General features: G+C 44.2%; 1 protein-coding gene across 1 annotated transcript; it reads right to left on the bottom strand.

The window, feature by feature from the left end:
- Window positions 1–627: 627 nt before the first annotated feature.
- Window positions 628–13,754, bottom strand: PDIA6 (protein disulfide isomerase family A member 6). The gene is made up of 13 exons (XM_042811678.1): window positions 13,679–13,754; window positions 11,437–11,578; window positions 10,251–10,308; window positions 9,431–9,557; window positions 8,853–8,959; window positions 6,877–7,010; window positions 6,375–6,489; window positions 5,403–5,543; window positions 4,175–4,259; window positions 4,014–4,086; window positions 2,859–3,017; window positions 1,905–2,001; window positions 628–1,117 (listed from the first exon to the last, which is right to left on the bottom strand). The coding sequence occupies exons 1-13, from the start codon at window positions 13,710–13,712 to the stop codon at window positions 1,046–1,048; spliced, it is 1,344 nt and encodes a 447-aa protein (XP_042667612.1). The 5' UTR covers window positions 13,713–13,754; the 3' UTR covers window positions 628–1,045.
- Window positions 13,755–14,484: the final 730 nt, after the last annotated feature.

Genomic DNA, 14,484 nt, shown 5'->3' with positions numbered 1-14,484 from the left:
CATCAGGGTCAGTCCGCTAGACACTGATAGACAAGACATGGAGAGCAACAAAAGGCTGTGGTGTTTTCTTATGAACAACAACAAAAAAAAGGAGTGCCGTCTTCACTCCCAACTCTGCTTCCTCTTCAAAGGAAACTGCAATTTCATATCAAAACAATGTCAGACAGGAAGAGAAATACCAGACCCAATCTGCCAGAGACAGCACTTTGGCTTTTTACTATTAGCACCTAGAAATACTCGTGCCCTAAAAATGGGGATTAGTTTCACTGCCACTCCTGGGGAAAAAACCAGCAGCTCCCAGCTCAGCAGTGTCTCCTACTGGATGGCATCTCCCATTGCAGCAGCAACCCAACTCCCATTGTTTTAATGATCATATCAAGGCTGGCACAAAGAAAGAGAAAACCCCTGAGAAAGAAGAGGAAAGGGAAGCCTGAAGAACATTTAAGCTAAGATTGCCTCTCTAACCAAGCTTTAGCACAAACCATCAATACCTTTCACAGTTAAAGCATTCAGGATAGCTCTCATCACCAGCCTCTCTCTTCTGCCATTTGCTTCTGAAAAGTCATCCAAACCAGGATAACTTTTAGCACGTGCACTTCCATTTCTCTGTACAAGACTAACACTGTGTCAAAAATATTCTGTTTTATTTAATCGAAACAGAAGCTGACCAGGTTCCACCTCCACAGAAAAGAAAAAAAAACACATTTAAAATTGGTTACACTAACAGCCTTCTGTAACACTCAAACAGCACACTGTCAACAGAATAAAACCCAAGATGTTTCAAAGAAAAAAAAAAACCAAAATCAATGTTGTCCTCAAAATACTTGTTACACAGAATACAATCAAGTTCACTGGTTATGACAATTCATAGAATTTCTGCAATGTTTTCTTGAGTTGCGTACAGTTCACTGCTGCAGTGCATCAAACAGCACAGCTGTCTCGTGCTATTTCTCCATAAAAAGGCCACTGGAAAATCCATCTGAACATGAACCAGGTTGCAAACTGCTGCGCAAACTCTCCCAAGAAAAGAAGATTCCTGAAGATCTCACAGCTCATCTTTATCCCAGATATCATCCAGATCCACATCGCTGAGATCAATATCATCTTCAACTGGAAGCTGTGAGAAAGCAAGTTTTGAGCAAATGCTTGTCAGCAAGCAGCACTGGAGCATCACTGAGTTGGATCCTTCATAGAAAAAGCAAAGTTCCCCCCTATCATTTCTGGCTCATAAGAACTGACAGCACTTGGAGCATGGGACAACTGATCAGAGTTTAGACTGGACAAAGAATGTTTGCTACTTATTCATTAAATATACCCCATATAGAGTTAATTGCAATCAGACAAGGTAACAGAACTAGTACCATATTCACAGAATTATAGAATCATAGAATGGCCTGAGTTGAAAAGGACCACAGTGATCAGCTAGTCTCAACCCCCCTGCTATGTGCAGGGTCGCTGTATTTTCATTCCATCTGAAGTAGACCAAAGATTGTGATAACTGCCTTTTACAGCAGTGTTGAACTTTAAGCAAGAACATACTGAGATCACTCTGTGGGCTTTAACTTTGAACTCAGTAAAATCAGTACATCAAGAAATTTCCACAACTTTTGGGCCTTAGGTGCACGCGCTACAATCTTCCTTACTCAGCATTGGTTAATAAAGCATTATTTCAGCCTCAAGGAGCTGAACTTTCCTATGACATTCTGACAGGCAGGAGTGCCTGTCCATAACGGGAGACAGTGAACCTGGTGCCTACCTTGCTGTTAACTAATTCCTGCCACTGGACCACCAGGATGACTTGCTGCAGTTTCCCCCACTAGCCACACTGCCAGTTCTTAGTTGCTGTCCCTTTGCTTCTGAACTGTGCAGAACAGCAGCATGCGTAGACAAAGAGCACTTCTTACCTCACCATCTTTGCCATCCCAAGGTTCAACTGCATGAATTTTAGGGAAAGCTCCACCTCCTACTGGTGCTGTAGAACCTCGACCAACAGACAGTTCCCTGAGAGGAAAGGAATTAAACAATTTTCTTCAGTTTCCATCCACCTGGAACAGGGCTTGCCTCAGATAAAAGGAAGATGCCTGACTACCTTTCTTCAGAGATGAGATCTCAGATCTAAATTATCTTGAAGTAGCTTTTCAATTTGCAAAGCAGAAAGTGATAAACAGGCTTTAAAGCAGCACTGACAATTCACAATTAAGATTCCAAAGATGGAGAAGACAAACACTTTAAGTTACACTGTTTCATATTTCAGCAGTGCCCTCTGTAATACTCATGGACAAATGCGGGACCTTAAAGAGATGCACAATATACTGTTAATACAACTCCAAGAAGAGTCTCTAATTCTAATTCTGGGAGTGACCTATTTTATGCAAGTCTGACTTTGAAAAGCTGGAAACGTTTCTTTTAAGCAGACCCTAAGGCCCTGCTGTCTCCAAGGGGTCCAGGATAACCAGCTCCTGCTTGGAGGCATCCCATCCTGTACCTGCTGCTTATGCTGGCTGAAGAAAGCTAACACTACAAGCTGAAGTGCTAATCCTTTTAAATACTTTCAGGGGCAAATAAGACACAGAACATGACCAGAAAGGTGACTTGTAGTAGAACAGCACTGATTTCCAAATTCTAAGAACTCCTCTGGTTACAGCAGAAACAGAAGTTTTTTCAAGATCAAAATTTACTTCTTGGTTTTCTAACTGTTTTCAAGTCTTAGCAACACCACAATCAAATTCTAAATGGCTGACTTCCTGACTGTATCTGTTCACTACAAAAAGGTACTGCTTAACCATCGCAGTTCTATTGAAACTATTCCCTTTCTCCATCTTTATTTTGAGCTACAGCTTGTTTCAAGGATTCCTTACCTTAGAAACTCATTGATCCCTTGCTCACTGAAGGATCCTTTCAGGAGGGCAAATTTCATCTTCCGGGCATTAACAGCTGCCATTGCTGGATACCCAAAGCCTCCTATTCCCAAAGAGCTCTCAAGATCTGACTGAGCACCAGCTTCAGTCCACAGCCACCTTAGGGTAAGAAAAAAAATAGGAAATGGAAATCAGGAAAGGCGCTACAGTCATTTCAGTCACACACATCTTGCAGCCCCGTAGTCAGCACCGCACTCTGAGCTGCCCTCAACAGAGCCAGCTATTCACATCAGCAGGGAACAGCAAGGTCTTCTACCAAGTAGAAGAAGAAAGTCGCTCCTGAGCAACACTTCAGGCCATCCCCACTGCCACAGCTGTTTTTCAGCTGAATCACAACCATGCAAGGTATTCTAAGGAAAGAGCTATGCTACCTACCTGAACAAATTTTTTCTGCACCTCTAGCCTACATTCAGCAAGGTTTATGACCAAGTACTGACCATATCCCACTGTAGAGGATTTTCTGGACAAACACTAGAAGGCCAACATTTCACCCAGTACTGTTTTCTCACTGGTCAGGTCTCAGTTTCTCTAATACTTAGCAAGTCCACAAGGATCCTTTAGAAGCAGCCAACTTCCACATTTCTTCCTCACACTTTTATGCTGGTCTGCTCTTTCTCAGCAGTCAGCATCTGAACAAATCTCACTTTCCAGAGAGACCAACATGCATTCTAGAGGAAGAGAGGAAACCTGCTGGTTTGCTCCTTTAGAAGCATGAGATTTGTTAATAAGCTGCTTTTTTTTGGGGGGGGGGGGGGGAATGCAACAGTCACACTGGCAGCATTACTCACCAGTAAAAGACTCAGTCTAAAATATCACCCTAAAATACTGTAGCATTCATTACAAGAGTACTTGATCACATTAATGCCTTGACAGCTTGCACAGGCAGGATTTGAGGAAAAAAAAAAAAAAAAACCCAACAGTTTATTCTACAGCTGCAAGCACCTCTCAGCCCAGACAGTGAACAACCAAGATAGAGAATCCAGAACAAGGAACAACTCTGTCTACAGGTACATCACTGTCATACAAGATTCCTTCCCATCACCTCTAAAGATGTGCACATCTTATCCAAGAATACCAGGCCACTGTGCTACTTACCCCCACATTTTCTTTTTGTATTTCTCAGCCATTTTTAACATGACATCCAGGTAAGAATTCCTCCCCGAGGCTCCTGTTTGTCAGACAATTAAACAAGTTAAACACAACCACAGGCTTAAAGGGACAAATTCCCAGAGGAAACTGCTTGCTTGTATGCCTACCTGTGTCAAGAATATGAGGCAGGACAGAAATGATGCAGAGCTGATGAGCATCACAGGTGGTCTTCAGAACATCTTCACTAATAATCTAAAAGAAAGACAAAGAAAAATCAGTCAAAAATAAGACTTCTGTTATCCTGCTGTGACTGCACTTCCCTCCAACAGCTCATCAGCTCCATCTGACAAGGTAATACGCATCTGAAGCAATACAAACCTTAAAGGCACTGCCTGCTTCATGCATCCCTAACTACAAGAAATTCATAAAACCTTCTGTTAAGAGCTGCAACAACAGGAAAACAAGCAGTACCACCCAAGGCTTACAGGGAACACAGCAAGCTGTTGCTCCTGCTCAAGGTAACTGTCCTTGGACCAGGGCTGGTGCAAAACAAACCACTGGTCTAATTACTGATCACTGCAAACAGCACACCCAGACCTACACATGTGCCTGTAGTTCTGTTGCTAGCATAAGGGGAGCCAGCAGGGTGCAGCATTTGCTGAAGACAAGGAAATGTAATTGCTATTTGATGAAGCAACCCCAATTACATCCCATCCTCAAAAAGGGAATCAATCCATTTACTCAGACCAGTGATCAACAAACTGTGCACCACACAGTTTGCAGCCTCAAATATATTTAAACAAATTGTGTCCATCTGCTGTTAGTATTTTATAAAGCACATACAAAGACATTAAAAACATCAGGTGAAGATAGTCATCTCATTAAATGATCATTTTATTAACAGTAAAGATGTTTTTTCTTCCTACAGCTCAGTTGTAGAGTTGTCTTGTGCTCTGAGGGTGCACATACCCCACTTTGTAGACAACCGATTCAGACTCCAATCCTACTTTCATCAAGCCAGAACTAGAAGTCACCATACTGAAGGCAAAAATTTTTTGACAACAGGCTGTGTCAGCCTTCATACAACTCCTACTGGACAGCACAGATAAAGTCCCACTGTCTTGTTCTTCACTCAACTTTTCACTCATTTCTCTCTCAGAGAATTCAGATGTACTGATACCAGTGCTGTTGGTGCCTTCACTGCACCGATTCTCAGCCCTACAATGAACAGGACACTCACAGTAAGAATAACAGAAAACTACTTGCTATTCTTGCCTATTTCTGCCACAAGCAGCACAACTTGGCCATTTCATTTACAATCAATACAGTCCTGTAAAAACTACAAAGGATATAATGGAAAAGAAATTTGGAAAATAATAAATGAAGTAGAGAGACCTCCAGGAGCTCAGGCGGTGGTGCGTTATCAGAAAACAGATCCAGAGCACGAGCAACAATGTCAGACCTGGTTCTTCCTCCATCATAATCAACAGGGTCTTCTCCTTTCTGGAATATTTTAATTGTGGGAAAACCACGAATCTGCAAGACAAGTTAAAATAACCAGCTAAATAAAGCTGAACGTTTATGGTGGATGGCATCCACTACTCTGCTGTACCCTACATTAAGGGGAAGAGATTTAACATCTAGGTGAATCTTAAAACACACAGCAGCAGCAATGACATCGTTCCCTTGTAACAATTCAAAACAGCACTAACACACTGAAACAATGTGTCAAGTTTTAGGACAGACAAGCAGCAAAGGCTTCAGCCTCAGTTCACAGTGACTGAGCGTTGTGCACTTTCCACTTCCTAGGCACTGGTTTCCCAATTTGTCTCAGGAGAGAGACTGCAATGCCCACAGGGCAACAGATGTGCCACAGGCTTCCTTTGCTACACTTCAAATGCAACACGCTTAGTGCTCCTGATTGCCAGCTACCTGCGCTCACAGGGAAAACAAGCAGCACAGCGTAAACCCTACCATATACTTAAAAAAGGCAGTTTGCTTTGAGCACACAGCATAGCTGCTCAAGGCAGTTAATGCTGGCACAGCAACTCCTGACACACAGCTCAGAGCTGCGTATGTTCTCCAAGCATTCTCCAACATACACATCTGAAGGATGATCTCTCACTTCAGTTGACAGAGCCATTCAAGACGTTACAACGATAAACTGCTCTACTCATCAGCAACATTCAAATTTACCCCTTTCCTCTAACTCCTTTCATGTTGCTACCGACATTCAAGAATTAACTGCATACAAATTGTATGTGCCACTTAACACAAGTAGTGCCAGGTTAAGATCAGTAAGATTGAAGGAAAATCTGGCTTACCAGGGACAGAAAAGAAAATGCCATCACTGCAAAGCACACTCACCCCATATCGGCTTGCCAGCATCTGATTGACTGTTGCATCTACTGCAGCAAGCTTGACTTTTCCCTTGGTTTGTTCCTTCACCTCAGTGGCAGCAGCTGCCCATTCTGGCTCCAGACTGAAAAACAAGATGATTGGTGTTCTGAGCTCCCCCAGATCTATAGCAGAAGCATACCACATTCCAACACTACACAGCACATTCCACTCAGGGGGAAAAGAAAAAGAATCTGCAGAATATAACAGCTAGCTGGATTATTCCAATGACATACTGGATCTAAAGGGGTGAGAAAGTTAATCCACCTCTGAATCTTATTTCTACTGATAATCAGCAATTTTACTGCCGGGGAGGAGTGCAGCCAAAGCAAAAACAAGGTACTCTAAAAGCACTTTACATTAAAAAACCAACCAACCAACGAACAACTTCTGATATAACCAAAGCCCCTTTCGGGGGATGAAGGGTACTGCACACAAACAACAACAAAGCAACAAAAACAAAGGAACTCACTTTTTGCAGTGCCCACACCATGGAGCATAGAACTCCACCATCCACACATCGTCACTGTTTATGACATTCTTATCGAAGCTGTCATCAGTCAGTTCAACCACGTCCTTCTTATCTCCACCTCCGCTCTCTCGGCTCTGTAAGAAACAAACAGACCCTCACGTGTCAGGCAACCAAAATGGGTTTCCCACACGAGGTATTCAGTGTTGTGTTGCACCAAATGGTCTTTATTTGAATATACAAAACAGGGAGAGTTAGGTCATACAGCTTTCCCATTTTAGAACTGACAACAAATGTACGCAGCCTATTCCCACAGCACTTTCAAAAAACAGCAAGTGAACCTTTTCTCATAAACAGCATTCAGGTCAAACTAACTACCAGGAGGATGCAGGAACACTTCCCCAGTTCTTCATGCTCAGATCAGCCTGAGAACGAAGTCCTTCTACTTCCCATCACTCCCATCTCTGTGCCCTGCTTCTGATACAAAACATGCCAGTGGGATATAAACCACATGGCACAGTATAACAAGGGCTTCTATTCTTACCAACCTGAGAACGTGGATGCATGAAAAATGATTTTGAAATGGTAGTATGAGTCAGAAGCTTTTCCATTTATCTTCAGGGAGAAATGCAGCAAACCAACTAGAGCAAATACTACCAAATTTAAAGAAAACCTAAGAAACTCATCCCAATGCCAAGCAGACTTCAAGACCCTTAATCTCTGGAAAGGTCACAGAGCAAATCCTTCCAGAAGGCATTTCCAACCAAATGAAGGACACAAAGGTCATTCGGAGTAGTCAGCAAAGATTTACTGAGGAGAAAACATGCTGACCTGATAGCTCTCTGTGATGGATAACCAGCTTGGTGGGTAAGGAGACAGCAGTGGATGTTACCTATCCTGACTTCATGATATTTGTGACACTGTTTTCCCTAAAATCCTCATTCAGGAACTGATAAAAGCATAGGTTAGATAAGCAGGGAGTTGGACTGCAGTACTGCTGTGTTCAAAGGATTGCAATCTTCAGTGCTAAGTACCACTAAGTCACTGCTGGTATTTGCCAAGGGCCAACACCAGCACAACACTGCTTCTACATCTTCCCCACCTTGACAGTGGGACCGAGTGCACACCCTCAGCAAACTTCTCTCAGTAAATGTCTGAAGCACCAGATGGACGTGCTGCCATCCAGAGCTACCTCAGTTAGATGGAGAAGCAGACTACCTCCAAGTTCAATACAGTGAGAGGTAAAGCAGTGCACCTGGAGATGAATAACTCCATGCACATGGTCCTGGTAGAGAACAGGTTGCACTTGATCTACTAAGGCACTCCTGTGGCGAAGAAGCCAGCAACCTCCTGCGTAGCATTAGGCAGGAGCTACCAGAAGGTTGAGGTAGGTAATCTTTTTTTCTGCTCAGCACTGGTGACAAACATATGCAGTGCTGGGTCCAGTTCTGGGCTCCCCAGTGTAACAGAGGCATACACACTCTGGAGTAAGTCTAGCCAGGGGGCAAAGCTAATTAAGGGCTTTGTGCATCTGACATAGTAGGAGAGGTTGAGAGAGCTGAGATCGCTAAGTCTGCAAGAAAGAAGGCCCAGTGAGAATCCTTTTTATGTATATAAATTCCTGGGTATAAGGGAATAAAGAAAAGCCAGATTCCTCACTAATGTCCAGGGACCGAGCAAAAAAATAAGGGTCCAAGTTGAAGCACAAGAATTCAATTTAAGCATCTAAGAAAATGTTCCTCCTGTAAGGGTGATCATACACCAGTAAAGGCTGCCCAGAGACTTCAGTCCCTGTAGCCCCTATGTCCCTGACGTAGCCCAAAGCAAGTGCTCTAACTGACACTCTGCTGAGCAGGAGACTGGACTAGATAAAATTAGGAAGCCTCTTCCAACTTAGAGAATAGGGAGCACAAGCCTGTCTCCTTCTGCACAGGCCACCCTCCAGCTAAAACAAACCACCACCACATTTCCTCCAATACCTGTCTCCCAGAACTGTATCCTCCACTTCTGCCACTGAGACGGTCTTTCACCAGGGACCGAAGAGCACTTAGTGCAGCATCAACAATGGCTTCACTTGTCCTGCCACCTGCAAAGCAACAAAAACGAATCACTAAAGCACCAAATTGCTTCTCAGACAGGCCACTGAGTTAATTACAAGAGTAAGGAACAAATTTTCTCCCTTGGGATCCTTCAGGAAAAGCAGGGCTGGGCTGAGAGCGATACAGCAGTGGGATGCTGACTTAAAATAAAAGCAACAAGATTTGCTTTCTGCTTTTCATATATGCACTTTATCTGATGGGGAGATGACTGTGGCAAGCTCCCAGTAAACAGCAGGAAATGAGTATTCTTCAGGAACTGCTTACCAACCTCCATCAAATAAAAACTGCTGACAGGACACGCACAGCTGGTCAAACAAATCTCACCCACCTGTCTCTCTCCATTACCATACCACCACACATGGAAGAAATGCCACACGAGCCAGCACTAACAGCTAGTATCATTACTATATTCAGGAATGCTAATAGGCATGCAGCACATGAAAGAGTATCACACTTACCCTGATAATCTTCTGCTTTGTTTTTGTTGGCTCCAAATATCTTGATAGTTGGAAAACCTCTGACTCCATACTGTCCACCCAAGGACTGATGCTTATCCGCATCTACTGCACCTACTTTCACTACACCCTGTGGAAATAAGAACTAAAGCTCAGACAAACCTTCTACAGTGATGTAACACAGACTGTGCATGGTGGGAAGTAATTAGTAAGGTAAGAAAACAGCCACCAAATGAAAGGTGCAGCTCCTCAAAAAGCACTGAACTAGGGAACGCTTCATATGCTCATTTCTTTCTTCAATCTGAAAGCTTTACATAGTTTTGCCCCCAAAAAAGGAATATATATTTTACATTCTCCTTTTTTGGGAAAGAGCTCAGCAGATCACTGCATAATCAAGTTTTCTACAATAAAAGCAGCACTCATCACCAACAGCTTACAAAGCTGTGCTCAAATACTCAGTTCATGCTGTTCCTGTACTTCAAAAGGAGGGGAGAAGAGGGTGAGAAGAAGAAAAGAGAAACATGCTATTTTGGGGATAGCTGGATTCTACAGTCTTGTGGTCCTGTTAAAAGCAGTCTTGGAAAACAGCAATGGAAACTTACTGGGACAACACTGACTTGCTTCTTTTACTTTTTTTATTATTATTTAACATTTTTAAATGGTCTTTTAACCACCTGGGACAGGCTGCTTCTGCAGCGGGAAAAGTACAATTAAACTGGTACAATTTGGGGGATTTCCATTCTGCTTTCATGTTTCTAAGCCAAATGACAGCTAGGCTTTACTCCACTGCCACAAAAGCACACTTGTGAGAAGTCAAACTTACTTTTAATGCTGTTGCAGCTTTCTTCCACTCAGGGGTTAGCCTTTGACAATGACCACACCTTTTGAATGAAAAAAAGAAACAGCAAAAAGTAACAGTAACATCCATTCCAACCTGCATCAGCAGCTCATGAAGTACAGGGCCTGGTGGGGTTTGAAATTACAGAACACCTGCACACTGCAAACCACAGGAGTCCTACCCACTAAGAGGGGAAGAGCCTATGCTACCTCATATCATCCCTCAGCCAACCGAAGAGAAATGCCCCTGTGTTTTATATAGATACATATACATGCACACCTCCCTCAAGCCTTCCTAACACGTAGGTAAAAGTGAGCATCAAAATCCAGATTTGTACACAGTCCCTTCTGTTTCTAAAATGCTGAAAGATAAAATGGCTCTGTGATGAGGACTGGAAAGTTGATTCTAGAGGTAACTCCTTAATTAGCAGGAGTTTTTGGCACACCAGCTCCCACAGACATCTCCAGAAGACCTACAACTAACTGGCAACCAGCATACAATCATGGCACAATAAGTCTGAAGGGAAAGAGAAGCTGGCCATTTACTGAAACTACACTTGATTCCCACTGTTTAGCCAGGAAGGCTGCAACAGCACTAGAAGAGACAGTAGGTCAAGTCTTCTCCTAAACCACCCAGTTCAAACACCTTCAGCCTGTTGCAGTGAAGGGCCCTTCATTAGGATGTGGAAGCTGTGGGCAGAGGATTTGTGCAAAGATGGAATACGCATGATCAGACTTTACAGGCAGGATGAAGAGACTCTGCTCTGAATACAAGCTGCATGGGAGAAAAGGGCAGCAAATTAAGATCCACAAAGCCAGTATTTATAAATGGTAAGTGTCCATTCAGATCTGTGCTTCACATCTGACTGAAGACAGAGCTGAAGAGCCTTCCAACTTATCTACTGCACTTGATAACTCATTTTCAATTTTCATTTCAGTTAAAACACTGCAGCAGTAAAATAGCATATAAGGCTTCGTTGTTACAGCATTTGCCCATTTTTTCCTTTTCTCTCTGATGAAGATACTTGAGAAAGAAATCTCAACTACAACTATTTTCTGTTTATGACACCACCAAGCTGACACATGTACCATCAGTGAACTCTGGACTTATCAGCAACAGATTCCTATGTTTGCTCTTGCAGAAGCATCAAGTACACAGTTGTAATGCTCACCATGGGGCGTAGAACTCCACGAGCCACAGGCTCTCACTCTGAATGACCTCCTTGTTGAAGTTGGTTGGTGTCAGCTCTATCACATCATCACTGGCTGAATATAAACCGTTCACTGCCAGGAATAACGTGCAGCTCACTGTGCCTAGAAGGAAAGAATCAAAACAATCAGCATTCCCAGAAACCATTTTCAGCTCTCCTGCTCATGTGATTGTCTCCCCTCCTCTAGCAAGTCTTCACATCAGCAGAAAGAAAAAAAGGAAAAGGATTCCAGCTGGTAAAACAGAAGACAACATGTATGCTACTCACTCACCACTTACTCCATGATCCCACTGGATCATATACTACATTCCCTGTGCCTACAGCTAGCTGAACCTCTGCTAAGCTGAGGATCTCCAAAGAACATTTTGTCAAAGCTACAACTCTAACTACAGCTGGCACCACACAGTCTTCCATGTGGATCCCCAAGATCAGCTACACTTTTTCTTCTTCAGTTCACTTTCATGGAACCTCCAAAACCATCCAACCATCTCTCCAGCACATCATATTCTCAGTTGACTGCACTTAGCACACACACCTTTCATAGCATCACATAATGCAGAACTGTCCCAAGCAGTGTTAGCACAGCTATACTAATTTTAGGACCAGCATCTGATGCATTAGTAGCTTAACTACCTTCATTCTTTCTGAGGATGCTAATCCAGCATTGATTTGTCCATCTACCAACAGACTGGAGAGCAGCTACTAAATCTCTAGTTAGCAACTCGAGCACCCTTAGAGCTGTAACAACAGAACTCCCCATTGAAATGACAGAAAGATGCAGCAAGTCGTTCAAATGCATTTCATGTTTCTGGTCACTTCTATATCTTATTACTGTTTGAGACTTTCCATGTACAATCTCACAGCCCTTTCCTCTATCTTGTCAGAATTAAGAGATGATACGATGATAACAACGAGTATCTTTGTAATGCAATTCATGCAATGGAAGACTTTTTTTTTTTTTTTTAATCACTAAAGACTCAGGGAAGTAAAAGCTCAGACACTGAAGTCAGAACTAGGCAAAAATAGTTGGCTCTTCTGCAAGTGGCTACAATTTGCATAGCAAACTGCATATTTACTTCCTTCAAGATCAAATATGAGAGAAAGATACAGCTCAGAGATGCAAAAATTCTACAGCACCTATGTGGTACAGACTGTGCAGCATAACCTATGCATTAGCAGCCCTGCTCAGCAAGTCCAGTTACATTATACATATTCTGCAGGTGAAGGAAACAAAAAGTAACATGTTTTGGATGCTCAGAGGTCAGGGCTGAACTGCCACTGCAAACCAGTACCTCATCCACTGCGTAACACCCTTACCAGCACCTCCCAGTCCCTTCTCTCAGGGTGATCCTCACTGGTTTCCACCACCAGACTTCCATGTTAGGTTGAGCCTGTCCCTTCATCATCGCCTCAGTGCAGACCAGTACACTTTCCGGGCTCAATCTCAACTGAGAACTCTTCCCAAAATGGAATGAGATGACTGAATTGAAACCAGCATGTTTTATTATCATTCAAGAGATCTGTGGCAAACACATTCAGCAACTGAACAGAGCTCACTCAACTACTTCAGTCACTTCAAATAGAAAAGCTCAAGGTTATGAAGAAGATCTGCCAAAGAGAACCCAAAGAAAGCATACAGTGCAGTTTACCAAGGTCAGCACCGCCGTGCTTTGGGTTTTATTCTAACTCTCACACACGAAACACGCAAGACTTAATCCATCCACAGCAAATAACAAGATCGCTTTTCTACGGGCCAGGAGAACGCACATCTGCAACTGCTTGAAATCCACAGCGGGCGGAACCAGTCAGATCAGCGGCCATCCGAAGCAGATTCCTCACGTAAGCAAAGCATGCAGCCAGCAGTGCCACCAGCCGGGCCTCCGAAGAGCCACGTTACGCCCGAAGGGCCGGCAAGGAAAGCTGCCGCCGTGGGACGTCACTTCGTGCCCCTCCGTATCGGAGCAGCGCCGCTCCCAGCCCTTTGTCTGCCGTTAATTCACCCCTCCTCCTCCTGCTGCTGCTCCCCGCCGGGCCCTTCGCGCTTCCTCCGCCAGCACAGCGGCCACGGCTCATCTGTAGGCGCGGCCTGCCGCCTCCTCATACTCTGAGACCCCGCGGAAGCCCTCCCTTCCTGACTACCGCACCGCAGCTCGCTCCCCGGCCCCACCGCCAAGCCCTCAGGAGCCCCCAGCGCCGCCCTTACCCCACCACACGCCACCAGCTCCGCGCAGGCCCATGCCTACAGCCGCCCGCCGCCACCGCCGCTCCTCACTGCCCACCGGGCCCCGCCCCGCCCCCACGTTCCCCGCCGTGTCCGTCGCCCATTGGTGGATGAAGCGCAGGCGCATTGGAATGGACCAATGGGAAGCGGCCGCGTGAGGGTCGCTAGGCGGAGGGGAGAGGCGCTGTGGGGCGGCGGGCGGGAGGAGGTGGGGAGGGGGTTTGTTCTGCTCTGTCTGTTGCGTTCCACCAGTGCGGTTTGGAAAAGTAGGTATAAAATCGTGGAGTCACAGAATTGCGAATGTTGAAAAAAGCCACCAAGGTCATCTAGCCCAGCCCTCAACCCATCACTACCACACCCGCTTATCTTGTCCCTATGTATGACATCGGGACCCTGTTGAGCAGTGAGGCAAAATCCTCACAGCAAAAAATTATTCAGTGACAGGCTTTACAGCACGTAATTATTGCTAGAGAAAATTACTGACTCGTTTTGATCTGGCAGAAGGAAAGGAACTGCATAGAGATATGCTTTATTTTCCATCTGTGTTTTGCAGCAGTAATTTGAATGGCAGTGCTTGGTGTTTCAGCAGTCAGCTGAATGACAAACATTTTCACAGCATTAAGGGGAAAATCTTGAGCTACTCAAGATACTCAAAATAAGAAACTTGTAACACGTTTACGTATTTGGTTAATTCCTGGTGAGTTTCTACGGGAAACATTTCTACACCCAGCGATTAAGTGTTTTTATCTGGAATTGCACATAAGATAGCACTGAAAGGGCCTACACTA

Source organism: Centrocercus urophasianus, unplaced genomic scaffold (assembly GCF_019232065.1).
Source record: "Centrocercus urophasianus isolate 14NV4802_14NV808 unplaced genomic scaffold, USGS_Curo_1.0 seq_10, whole genome shotgun sequence".
NCBI classification, from domain to species: domain Eukaryota; kingdom Metazoa; phylum Chordata; class Aves; order Galliformes; family Phasianidae; genus Centrocercus; species Centrocercus urophasianus.
This window is presented reverse-complemented; position numbering and strand designations above follow the sequence as displayed.

Bases quoted from the DNA above. Each gene is read 5' to 3' on its own strand.
- PDIA6 (XM_042811678.1), bottom strand. From the start codon at position 13,712: ATGGGCCTGCGCGGAGCTGGTGGCGTGTGGTGGG. The intron at 10,309-11,436 runs GTGAGCATTACA...TTCATTCAAAAG, and splicing joins GTGGAGTTCTACGCCCCATG to GTGTGGTCATTGTCAAAGGC. The intron at 3,018-4,013 runs GTAAGTAGCACA...TCTTACCCTAAG, and splicing joins TACAAAAAGAAAATGTGGGG to GTGGCTGTGGACTGAAGCTG.